A 13403-nucleotide genomic window follows, 5' to 3' on the forward strand; every position below is an offset into this window, starting at 1 on the left:
AAACACACACACACATACATTTGTTTATGTCACAGCAATTGTTTGAAATTTTAATATTACTGATGATACTCTTACAATGTTGTCATGCTTCTTCGACATTCTGGATTTCTTTTTTGTATTGCTTCAAATGCTCCTATCATCCCTTATATAACCTTTTCTTTAACCACATCTTTATTAAGTATCGTCAAGTTGATTACTTCTACGAAGTTTTAGGTATGTTGCTTTCATTTTAGTGTGTTTTGTTTAAAACCATGATGATTGGACAATGGTCAATACCTGTATTTACATTAGGATAGATTTGAGTTCCATAGTTGTCTTCTCTGAGACAGTCTTGCCAAAATATAATCTACCTGTAAGGCTCAAGTGAAATTGTTCAATTTGTACCATGTATGTCTGAGTTGGACGATGTTGGTGAAAAACAAAACAAACGTTAGTGACATATCAACCTTGCTCAGCACATATTTCTAGTACGTGCTGTCTATTAGACTTGCACTCTGTGAGGATATTAAAGGGGAGCTCCTTTTATTTATCCTACAATTCAAATCTTCCATAATAATAAGGTCATTAGTGACTCAATTTTTTTTTTATAGTGTCTTAGAGTTTATGGAAACATTTATCTTTTCACTCGTTTATACAGATGTCTTTCACTCGTCCATACAGATGTCATTGCATAGTGCGTACACCCGAATAATAGTTGCTAATCTCTTTTATTCTCATAATCTGATCAATCTGAGATCAGTTTGGCTGTTTGTGGATGCACTATAAAACCAATTCCATGCGATGTTATTTGATATGATTCATCTTCATCCATATTAGAACATAATTCTGATGTATTTCTTTTACCCTGTCTATTTTCTTCTGCAGTTTGACATGCCCATATGCACTTTCTCATGTTTACACAGGTTCCAATTCCTCTTTATCCACTTTTCGTACCCGTAGCCCTTAAACTTTGTCAGTCCGTCCATCCGTTTATATCTCCTTCGAGTAATTTGCAATTTGGATACCTACTATCGGTTTACTAAAACAGTCATAGCTTCACTTGAACCCCGTCAGTCAGCAGTATTTCAGGGCGACCCGATCCGGCCTTCATAGCTACCGTAGTAGTCACATAGGACATATCCACATCATTTCTCACCCGAGCCCAGCGATCCCCTATTTCATCTCTTCCCATCTCCAACGAATGAGGACGAGAAGTTGAAGATTACCGTGTTGGACAATAGCTTATATTGATATCTATCGGAATGAACACGATAAGTGATGGAGAAAATAATTATAGGGGCAGCAGGAGACCTGGAGATGAACTGTGTACCTTTCTACACAGATAATGAACATTCTAAAAGTACCCATAAATTACTGAAGTTATGAAACTAACTCTGGATTAGTTATTTTCTACAAAATATTTAAAATTTGATACTCAGGAACGAAATAAATGTCTTATTAAACATGGATACATAATAGTACTGTTCATTTTGAAAAGGTGGCATGAACTGTTCAACACAATGTTTTTAAGAGTACTATATATTACATTTAAATTAAATATAAATAACGCTTCTTGGTAACTATGAAAATGCCACGAGCAAAAAGTCCCGTATTCAAAATGTTTTGAGCACAGATAAATACATAAAAATGTAGCGTATGTGGTGTCATAAATAATTCAATTAGTAAAGCTATTGTTCAGAAAGCACAAAATTATAAGTTTAAATCCTTTAAATTTGAAAGATGACGACGAATTTCAGAAGCTGCAGTAAAAGTTAATATTACTTTGGAATTATTCTTAACATTTATTTATCCATTTGTTTTCAATAATTTTATTTATAGTTTCTTAAGAACGATATAATACGTCGACAAACGAAACTTTAAAACGAGAGAATTTGTTTGTTTGTTTTGAATTTCGCGCAAAGCTACTCGAGGGCTATCTACGCTAACCGTCCCTAATTTAGCAGTGTAAGACCAAAGGAAGGCAGCTAGTCATCACCACCAATCGCCAACTCTTGGGCTACTATTTTACCAACGAATAGTCGGATTGACCGTCACATTATAACGCCTCCACGGATGAAGGGGTGAGGATGTTTGGTGCGACCGGGATTCGAACCCGCGACCCTCGGATTACGAGTCGAACGCCTTAACACACTTAGTCATGCCGGGCCCGAAACGAGAGAATTACACTACGTTAATGATAATTAGATTTTTTAAAATCAGAATAGCTGTTTATATATGAACTAACCACTGGAAGGGAAAGGGATACACGCTTTGGCACAATGCATGTAGTCTGTACATTGTGCAGCTTCACAATTGAACAAATACGATTTTTTTGTAAATAAAATCGATTTTTCTAGATTTGTGTTCTTCTCTGACAGAAAAATAATCTTGTTCATGAGTAGAAATTTTAAATTTTATGAATTAATAAAATGCGAGACTATAAAACTTAATTTAAGTTGTATTCTTGACAAAAAAAACTTTTTACTTCTGAAATGTTAAATGCATCAATGTTAGTCGTAGTAAAATACTAGAATCACTAATACTTTGTGCTTCAGACATAAACTTACCATTTGGCTTTTTGATTACCACGCTTGTATTAGAAATCAAGTTTAATATTCACGCAGTGTCTCTCGAGCGGAAATTCAGTTTTGCAGAAAATTGGTTAGAACAGCTGTTGTTGATACTTATACGTAATTTCTTTCCTAGAGTGACGACGAGATTATCCTTATACAATACATAAATACATCATTACAAGAAATACATATTACAGAATACGATATTTTATATTTCCATCAAGTAACAGGTAGTGCTAGTATATTGAAAACAAAATTACAGAACACATTCCCTAGCGGAATTTACATTGTATCCTTTTACGTATCAAATTAATCTAATAATCTAAAAAATATCCATTTCATATTTAAAGAAATTAAAATAACGACCAATATGAAATAAATACAGCGGTTTTGTTCATATAAATGTAATCTCTAAATTAGCTTTAAAGATATACTATGATACCCAATTATAAATTACCATTAAATACCTGCATTAGAATTCAATGTGTTTATTTAATTTGTATTGTATGAAGCAGAATTGTCTGTCTGTCTTTTTGAATGGTGTCGCAAGCTATAAGGAATTGACCGAACCAATTTCGATGATATTTGGCAGAAAAACTTATGTGAAGTCTCCTAAAAAAATATTTTAAACGCACAAGAATCACAATAACTCATCTGGAAACACATCGGAATTTAAGCTGCAGTTTTATGACTTGAGAGGGTCAGGTTCAATCTAGACCTCTTCCTTCTAGTTAAGTCTAGCCCTTTTATTCCATCAGAACAACATGACCATGACCACATTTGTAAAATTATTTTTTGTGTTTGGAATTTGGCAAGTATATGTGGTTTTGTCTATGTGTAAGTGCGGGTGAGTTTGTGTTTCTTACAGATTTACACAGTGTTTTTGAGGTAAAAAAGTATAAGCTTCGAATGCGAGAAAACTCTCTAAGATTATCGAATGTTAAGAAAAAATTAATTTTTAATTTATTTTTTGTATGAAATTGTTTGATAAGTCTTTTGTACCGTGCAATTTCAATATATCTTTTATTAGAATTTATTCAAAAAACATAATTACTTTTATTTGTTTTGTCTCCCTTCAGGTAGAGTACATTTTAAAGCAAGGCCACATAATTTTATTTGAATGCTAAATGTAACTCTACTGACAAAAATAAAAGATTAAACCATTTATATTATTTTGTCATTATTGTTTTCAGTCCTGTTTTATAACCAGAGGTAAAATTCGTTTCTTTGATATCAAAAGTTTTTAAATATTAGAAGGGTTTATATACGTTTCCAATTTAATTTGCAACATATCCTGTAAGCCTAATCACGACACACGTCATTCAAAAATATTTTCAAAAATAAAGTGAATATCACAGTTAATAATGATGTTTTTCGTTTTTGATCGAAAATTTGTTTGCTTGTTTTTAATTTTGCGCAAAGCTACTCGAGGGCTATCTGTGCTAGCCGTCCCTAATTTAACAGTGTAAGACTAGAGGGAAGGCAGCTGGTCATCACCACCCACCGCCAACTCTTGGGCTACTCTTTTACCAACGAATAGTGGGATTAACCTAACATTATAACGCCCCTACGGCTGAATCTTAATCACCTTTTTACTTTTATTTCTCAAACATATGTCGGTTAAAACGTAGAATAATCTGCTAATCAACAGCTCTAATTTAAACCTACTTCCATAATCTTTCAATGTTTCACTTATCATTCAGTCAATCGTTCTTTCTTTCACAGAATTACTCACAGTCTTGCTTTTTACTCAACCATTATTAGATCAGTGAACTCATTTATAAAATCACACATTTGCTAGCTAAATCACTCACAAAAATTTGCCCGTGTCTTCAAACTTACACCCAATGACTGGGACAAAAAATTTACAGAGTCATTATTTTGCAGATGTTCTAATATAAAGTCCTCATTTATTAAAGACGTACAAAGAAAGATAACCCTCATAAGTGCCGCAGTGTGTTAAGAACTATCAATGACCTGTCAGACGTAGAGAGGAGTTCTATATTTCATCTATCCTTGCACATTATTAGTACTAGTTTGTCTGTATCTTAGTGGGCTGTGTTCCATTATAAGTTAATCATCGTCTTAAAGTTTCCAAGATACGATGCTAAGTATCACATAAAACTAAAATAATACGATGGAAATAAATGTGATTAATTAACATTAATATGTATGCTACATGGAAGGTAGTTTTATATTAAAAACCAAGAAAATGTATTTTTTAGTTTGTTTTTTATTGATATTAACAACCTTTTTGGTCGATGCAAAAGGCTGCAGTTTGCAGACTATACGAGATTTAAATTTTAGGGCAGAAAGAAAATTAATTAATCACCCAAAAATTTTGAAACTTGATGTATCATGATTAATGATAGGTTAGTGTATAACTAGCATATGATGTTAAAATATTTTAAAAACAGCAAGGTAATATAAACTGTAATGTTTTATAAAGTTTAAAACCATAATAATTTTTAACTGACTTTATCCATTTCTATAAAAACACTCTTAATTAGTTTTGTAATTATTTCTGAAAACAAGTATTATTGTAACAATTTTATTATTTTACTACTAGTAACGAAACTCTTTCCATTACTTGTCATAATAAACTTTATAGAGACTTTTAAGTTCGACTATGATACTTACTTACAAATACACTTTACCTCTCTAATATATGTTATAGAGCCTTACTTGAACTGATCAAGTAATCAAGTTTGGATGCGATTTTAAGATACAGGTTATCGAGTACTTCTTCATATCTGATTATCAAAATAACATTTTGTGTTATTTTCTTTGTACAGGGTTCAGTTACAAAGTTTCAATATTATTTTCCCTTTCTTTACAAAATGGTTATTTGTTGCTCATGGCCAAGTAATATTTGAAGTAGAAATAAGAAATTTTCACCCACACTTTTAACTTCAGTTATTTACTTAGTATTTGTTAGACATTTCATCTTTTTATTATTTTTCCTCCTGTATAGATTTTTAAGATCATAAATCAATCCCCTTATTAGCAAAACAGATTTTCTGGGGAGTCACATCACTAGAAACCAGGTTTCGATACCTGTGGTGAGCAGAGCACAGATAGCCGCCCATTTTTTAGCTTTGTGCTTAATTCCCAACAATCAATCATATTTCAAAGAAAAGTCATTTTTACATATTCTCAAATAAACAGATCTGAATAATGATAATAGTAATATAATGATTGGTCTACTTTTACACCTAACTTGCTTCTCAATGCATTTCTTTGGATAATCATTAGAGGCATTTTCTTGTTCAGAATTAAAATGATTTTTTTCAAAAGAAAGCTTAAAGACCACATCAAAATTATTTGTTTAATATGTGGTTTAGGTTTCAAAATTTTATGTTCTACTTTCTGTGTACAAACTTGACTTTTTTCTTCAAATAAATAGTGCTTATTTACAGTCATTATTTATTTCTAAATTATTGCCAAATAATAATTTATCCTTTTGAAATAGCATGTATGTTTTGTGTTTTGTTTGTATTGATAATCCAGTCACGATTAAATGTAGTTTTAAAAGATATAATATTTCAATGCCCGATATATTTAATATCTGTGTTAATCTGGGCGCCTTCAAAAAGAAAATGTTACAGAGATAGCATTAATCATGATCAAGTTACTTATTAGTATTTATATTTTAATATTTACCATAATAATACGATTTAATGGTAAACATGTTTACTGCCTCTCTTGATTTTAAGCACCTCCATCATAATCTTCGAAGACACACGTCTAGTACAAAACCATTTTTCCATGAAAGAAAATCACAACAATAAACAACATAAAAATATCACATGTTCAGGGGCAGCTAAAAAATGTTTTACATGGCAACCTCGGTAGTAATATTTTGCATTTGCGCTTTTTCTAGATTAATTTTATTCTCATGCTCACCATTAGTACCCTTATTATTTCAGATTTTGTTTCAATTATATAGCAGCTGAGATATGCTTTTCTTAATTTGTAAAAGTAACAAATGTGCTGGAAAGACAACATGCATGAAAAATGTTAGAGGTAGAGAGAGAGGTAGGTTAATTATGCATGGATTTAACAAAAGTCATTTTCTTTTCAGCCCAGTAAGTTTGTTCACCAGCAATAAAGGTAAGGGAATGTATTTTTTGTTTTCTTATAGTTCTTTATGAAAGGAATAGCATCAAATCAAAATATGTGCTAAGGATGCCAGAGATATTGTTAGGATCGTATTGCCATGGACAAAAGGCACTCAAAGGGCACAAATGGACCTACTTCTCTGAATCGTGTTCTGCAATAAATGGAGCACCAATCGTTCTTCAAACATAATTGTCCATTTTGTGGACAGCCAGCTAAGTATAATGAATAAAAACGGAGTTTAAGATCTTCTCAAAAAAAATCCCAGAAATTTCTAAGAATCCTCCCGGTAAATGTGTAAATAGTGAAATGAAAACTGGGACATGAAAGTTCTTGCATAACTATAATGTGCAGAAGATGTTCATGCTTCGTATGACGAGGAAACAGATAGTTTAACATACGACACAGTTAATCAAGGATGTCCAAAGAGAGTGAAAAAAGACGCAAGGAAGACTAAATGATTTAGAAAGATCTAAAGTTTTCATGAAAGCAGCTAAGTTACTCAAAGAGAATGATAATGATGATACGTGATTGATTTAATTCAGTAGAGATTGATTCAAAAGGTAAGTACAGGTACCATTGCCATCCATTCCCAAAAACATACTTTCAACTGAGAAAATGAAAAGGAACTTGGAAATAGGAAAAAATAGAGTTTCGAACATATGAAAAAAAACATCACGGAGCATTTTGAAGACAAAATAATAATCACTGCGATCAATGGTAAATCCAGTGTTCTGACATTTATGACTACCGTCTCAATAACTCTCAGTCACTTCTGTTTATAGAGGTGACTGGGTATCATAACCTGACATTTATGATAAAGTAATTATAGTAAAAAAGAAGTATTTATAATCTTTTGTTAAATGAATAGAAAGTTAAGATTCAAAGTAATTTTACTGAATTCAAACCATCTATTGAAAATACCTACTCAATTATTATTTCATTAACTTTGTAATAAACATATTCAAATTATTCGTTAATAATCTGCTCTTTATTAAAAATGGACATGAATATAGCAAATAATGGCCACAGTGGTTCAGCTATAAACCAACAGGCTTACAACTGTAAAAAAAATGGGGTTTCGATACCCGTGGTGTGAATTTTAAATAAATGTAATAATTTTGAAATTTTACACAAAGTATATCTCTAGCTTATCAAAATCCCAGCTACTCCACAATTTAAGCGCTCTAAAAGTACCTTGGTTCGTTTTTATTTAAGCATAAAGTTTTACTATGGGCTATCTGTGATACCACGGATATCAAAAATCGGTTTCTAGCGTTGCATGTCCGAACAGATAAAGCTGAGCCGTTTGGAGCTATAATTATTTACGGGTAAAATACTTAAATCACATGAGAATATTCTTATTCCGTTATGGTGGCTCATACAACAGAATTGATTGGTAATTATTTCCGTTTATTTTAATTGTACGTTACGTGATATCAGTTTGAAACAAATTTTAGCTTCACGTAATCCGTTAAGCAATTATGTTAATTCAAGACGTTGCCATCTACAACATGTTTATCACTATGATCAGACAAATCATAGTTATGACCACTGACCTCTATGGTGACCTCTATAATGTGAACAAAGCACGCCATTATCAGCTTTTAGCAGATAGTGACGTCACCCAAAGACTGCTGACAACCATCTTTCTACAACAATACATAGTCTACTAAGCTATATTAAAACCATTATATTGCTGTCATTCTGAAGTAATTGTGGTCACAATGCCTCGCTTTTATGTTTTTGAATGCAGCAACATACTGACTGAAGGATGTGGCAAGACGGTTCATGATTAAGTATTCATTCTAAGTTCAGCTACATAAACTTTTATACGAACCGACATGGCCAGGTGGTTACGGTGTTCTACTAGTAAACTGAGGCATGCGGGTTCAAATCCGCCATGCTCATTCTCCCTTCCACCTATAGGGACATTATAATGCGACAGTAAATCTCATTATTTCTTGGTAATATATATATATATTTAAAGGAAAAGAAAGAAAAAATATTTAGCCAAAGACTTAACGGTGGATAGTGATTACCAAATGTCTTCCCTCTAGTCTTACACTGCTAAATTAGGGACAGCCAGCGCAGATAGCTTTCGGGTGGTTTTGCACGAAGCTCAAAAAACCAACAAATACTATCCATTTAGGAGATGTTGAAGTTGTATTCATGAGGGTTTTAATGGTTTATTTGTTCAGTTTCATGAACAGAATTCAAAGGGACGTAGAAGTTAGTGTGAGTGTACTTATGGTGAGTTTTGGTTTTGAATCATGTGTTATATCTAATATTGTTGAGGCTAAGAAAGGATAATTGCTTCTTGTTTTCGTGTTCGATGGTGAATTTAATGCTGGGATAAAAGGAATTTATGTAATAAGAGAAAGTGTGTGTGTGTGTGTTTGGCAGAAGTCCCATTGACAAATCAATACCAGGATAAAGGGCGGAGGGATTAAGCTAAAAAAATTATGGTTCGATATGTGCTATAAATATGTTAGCAAACTAAAATGAAACAGGATTACCCATGCTTTAAACAGATGATTTGACGGATCGCGAACCATGAACGCATATTTCACAGTCTAAGCACGCAAACCATGTGCTATGCCCGACTTTACAAGAAAAAGAGGTTTATAACATCATATATATATATATATGTGTGTGTTTGTGTGTGTGTACATAGAGAGAGAGAGAATTGACGCACTAAGCTTAGGAGCAATCTCCTTGATATCCTGTTTGAAATGGGCTTCTAAATATTTTTTTCTTTCTTTTCCTTTAAATATATATATATATATACATATACGTTATATACTTGTTTCCATGACAGTGTCTGTGTACAAGATACCCTGATATATATTTAAATATAACAGTGCTGTCCTTTGTATGTTAGTGTATCTGTTTTTACGTCTGTTCATTTTAATTAAGCACAAAGCTGCACATTGAGCTATTTAACTACTTTGCAGGTTGTGGATGGATCTTTACCAAAATTGCTATAAATGCTCATTACGTACATGCGGAGGCTACATACAAAATTTCAGTTTTATATTTTGTTATTTTTATTAGCGTATTTTTTTTTACAATTAGTATGCTCCCAGTAGATGGCGCTTCACCAAATTTAGTTTGAAGGTTCAGCAAGTTAAAGGGAAGAATTACACAAATTTTCACTTTTGCGAATTTAATGGTCGTTTTTATGCTTTCTGCTACTACGTTTCTCGCTGGTGATGGGTCTTCAAAAATAAGACATGAAAATTTGTTGGGTCAACATGGAGATACAAATTTGCAGGTTTTTTCATGTTTTTTTACTGACATTTTAAGATGTTTTCGTTTTCAATTATGTATAAAAGAAGCAGCTCTTCTTGTCCTAAGACAACTTTTCATTAATCATGAATTTATATAGTTTCCGTCCAGCTAGTAGCAAAACAAATGTGTTAAATTTGATGATCTACTGACAACTCTTCAGAAAAGTATTTTGTTAGTTTCACTCATAGTAATCCAGTTGTTATCAGTGGTATGGAAACATCTATAAATAATGTAACATACTATTTAGAGTTTCTGTTGTTTCTTAACATTTTTATTTTAAGGAATGGTTTCAAGGTTTAAATAATATTATGGAATAGCTTACTCTGTGTTCTAATAACCTGTAATCCAGCTTGCCTTCTAACCTAATAAACTGTAATTAACTTCCGGATCCCTGTACAGAAAAGCTGGATGTTGAATTTGGGATTTACTTATTATCACTGTAGCTTAAAACTGTATAGAATAATTACTTACTTACTTAACGAAGCATTCGCTGAAATTAGATTGATTGTGTTTTTTAATGGTTTTCTTTAAACGAACCGTGGCTGAAAAGAGACAACGTACTTTAACGAACATTAAATAAATAGCAAAGAAAACGTAATGATTCAATATATTCTAAGAATCTCTCTTGTAATTTATAATTGTTCGACAAAGTCTAGGATTTATGTTTGAAACTAAACAACGACGGTAACAAAAATACCTAGGTACATCCGTCAGTTGTATGCATAAAGCTTCTGAAAAAAATCTGATTGTTAAATAATTTATTCACACGCTTTTATGACACTGTATTTTTCATAAAAAAAATACTGATTTACATTCTAGAGTTTTGCACTAAAATACTTTTGCTCTCTATTATAACCAATGCACTGTTTTCATATCTAATATACTTATACACGTGTGTGTACATTTAACTCAAAAATATAATAGATGCTGAAAGTAATTTGTATTTTAAAAATTAATATGCTCTTCAGACACTGGGGTCAATAAAAAACATAGTATTAAGGTATACTGCTCTGAGTAACAAAAAACGAAAATAACCTTTGACCTAGAGACAAGTTATACTCTGTGAAAACACTTTCATTCTATCCTTTTCGTTCGTTGGAATTATATTAATCATCGACGTACCAACTGCGGAAAAATTTGTTGAAGAATAATTAATAAATAATTTAGTAATTAATAATTAAGAATAATTAATGACAAATATGTGAGTTCTAGATCAAAAACAGAAAGTGGTAAATTAGAAGTAGAAAATAACTTCTTATTGAACCATCAAGTATTGTTAACGTACATTTAGCTTTTTGTAACATTGTATATAGTGTAAGAATATACAAATTTATTCTGATACAAAACCGTTACCAAAGTTAATGTATATTGGATATACAGCAAGGTTTATTCTGTAATCCTAGACATTAAACTTACGTCTTTACTTATATATATGTGTTGAAGATAACATATCAGTTGTAAAATGTAAGTTAGTGGTATGTAAAAGTCAGCACAACGAGGGATAGGTAGTTTAGTTTCCAAATATTTTGTATAGTTTCTAAAATGAAGAAACTTTGATCATTTTATCCGTATATTTCCATTGTGGTAGTATGCTTGAACAATTATATATAGCAGGTATTACTGAGGCATATGTCAGGATTTTATAAACTAAGACATTTTCTTAAATATCGTAGTAGTATAGTTTGTTTTATGAATTTCTCGCAAAGCTACTCGAGGGCTATCTGCGCTAGCCGTCACTAATTTTGCAGTGTAAGACTAGAGGGAAGGCAGCTAGTCATCACCACCCACCGCCAACTCTTGGGCTACTCTTTTACTAACGAATTGACCGTAACATTATAACGCCCCCACGGCTGAAAGGGCGAGCATGTTTGGTGCAACGGGGAAGTGAACTCGCGACCCTCAGATTACGAATCGCACGCCTTAACTCACCTGGCCATGCCAGGCCGTATTAGTATATCTTGAAGTTTTATTCACAAATGGTTCAGTAAGCTTATGAAATATGTCTTTTACATACATATAATAAATATCTTACATTGGGTTATGACCAAACACGAGTTTTATAAATGAAATAGAGATTTTTAAGAAACAAATATTCATGTTGTGCAATTTAACCATAACTGATTAAACTTGACATTTATTTATAATATACTTTCATAAATAGTGTATTTTCAAATTTTGTTAAAAATATTTCAATGTACGTGTCCGAGGTGTTATTTACATGTACTAAAGACATTAGTCTATGATAAGAAGTGGGTTTCGTATAAGAAAATCACAGGACTCTGATGATTTTTTGTACATTTCATAAAATGTAAATGAAGAATAATTCATGTAAAACTGAATTACTCGGTTTGGCTGCGTATTGTGAAATTGACTTTGTCAACTTAGATGTGATTTTTGTCATGCGTGTCAATGCTACTTTCAATGTATCTTTATGTTTGGATATTATTTTTGCTATGACAATCACCTAAGAATTGTGCATTGTGAAAATTTGACTGAAATGTTATTGAACTGATACAGAACTTTGAATATTTGTTTATTTCGTGGGTTTCAATGACAAAGAACGATAGCTACAAAGTTTTATGAGTTGTATTTATATGGTATGTTTTAAAGTGAATAATCTATAGAAAATGGTAAGTTTTGCTTTTTTAAGTATTAGTAATTAATTGTTTAAAGAATAGTATGTGACGACCCTTAAAAATGCTCAGATTCTTCTTTCTAACCATTGATGATGTATTAAGATAATGATATTATCTTATTATTATTCGCTCATGTCATGAGTGACCGTGTGATCATTTTTGACACAATTTCAAGATTGTATGGGTCTATGAGTTAGTTTCTTGTTTCATGAACTTTTAATGGAAAATCTACAGATAAATGGAAAATTATCATTTATTGTTTTCAACAGTAGCAAAAAAATTACTGGCATTGTAATATGATTAAGCCTAATAATATGACTCATGTATATTTATTCTTAACGAAAACAATTGTAAAGTTTGTAACATATACATGGGAAACATGTAATAAATCCTGTTGCGAATGTTTATGAAAAACAAAACCTTGTCCTATCTTTGATGTTATCACTGCTGTTACATAAATCAAAATTGGACATTGTTAATTATTTGAAATCTTCGTTTTATATATAGCAGCAATGTTTCAAAACGTGAGATAATTAAAATAATAAAAGAAATCTCATATATTTAAGTAGAACCGATCTTTCATTTTGAAAATTATTCTAAGCTGACTGATACAGTTTGCTGTGTGTTGGGTGCAGTTTGTAACAATTGTACCCGAACACTTAAATATTGAGAATATATCTTTAGTGTCTTGTTAACGTTTTTTTTCCCATTTCCTTCAGCCTAATTTCCTTTTTATGAGCTTGTTCGACTTCGAGACGCTTACTTTCTCTTTTCGCTTCGATACAAGATTGCTCTTTCTGGG

The 13403-nt window shown here is 31.7% G+C and overlaps 1 protein-coding gene across 3 annotated transcripts in view; it reads right to left on the reverse strand.

The window, feature by feature from the left end:
- Positions 1–13403, reverse strand: part of LOC143258651 (solute carrier family 35 member F1-like) — a 277728-nt gene that overhangs the window by 66108 nt on the left and 198217 nt on the right. Inside the window, exon 8 of one of the 3 annotated variants that reach the window (XM_076517925.1) lies at positions 2584–2681. The exons of the other annotated variants lie outside the window; for them this stretch is intronic. Within the exon in view, the coding sequence (XP_076374040.1) occupies positions 2664–2681 (18 nt within the window). The 3' untranslated portion in view covers positions 2584–2663. Of the gene's footprint in view, positions 1–2583; positions 2682–13403 lie in introns of those variants that run through there. 3 annotated transcript variants of the gene reach the window in all.

Source organism: Tachypleus tridentatus, chromosome 8 (assembly GCF_004210375.1).
Source record: "Tachypleus tridentatus isolate NWPU-2018 chromosome 8, ASM421037v1, whole genome shotgun sequence".
Taxonomy (NCBI): Eukaryota; Metazoa; Arthropoda; class Merostomata; order Xiphosura; family Limulidae; genus Tachypleus; species Tachypleus tridentatus.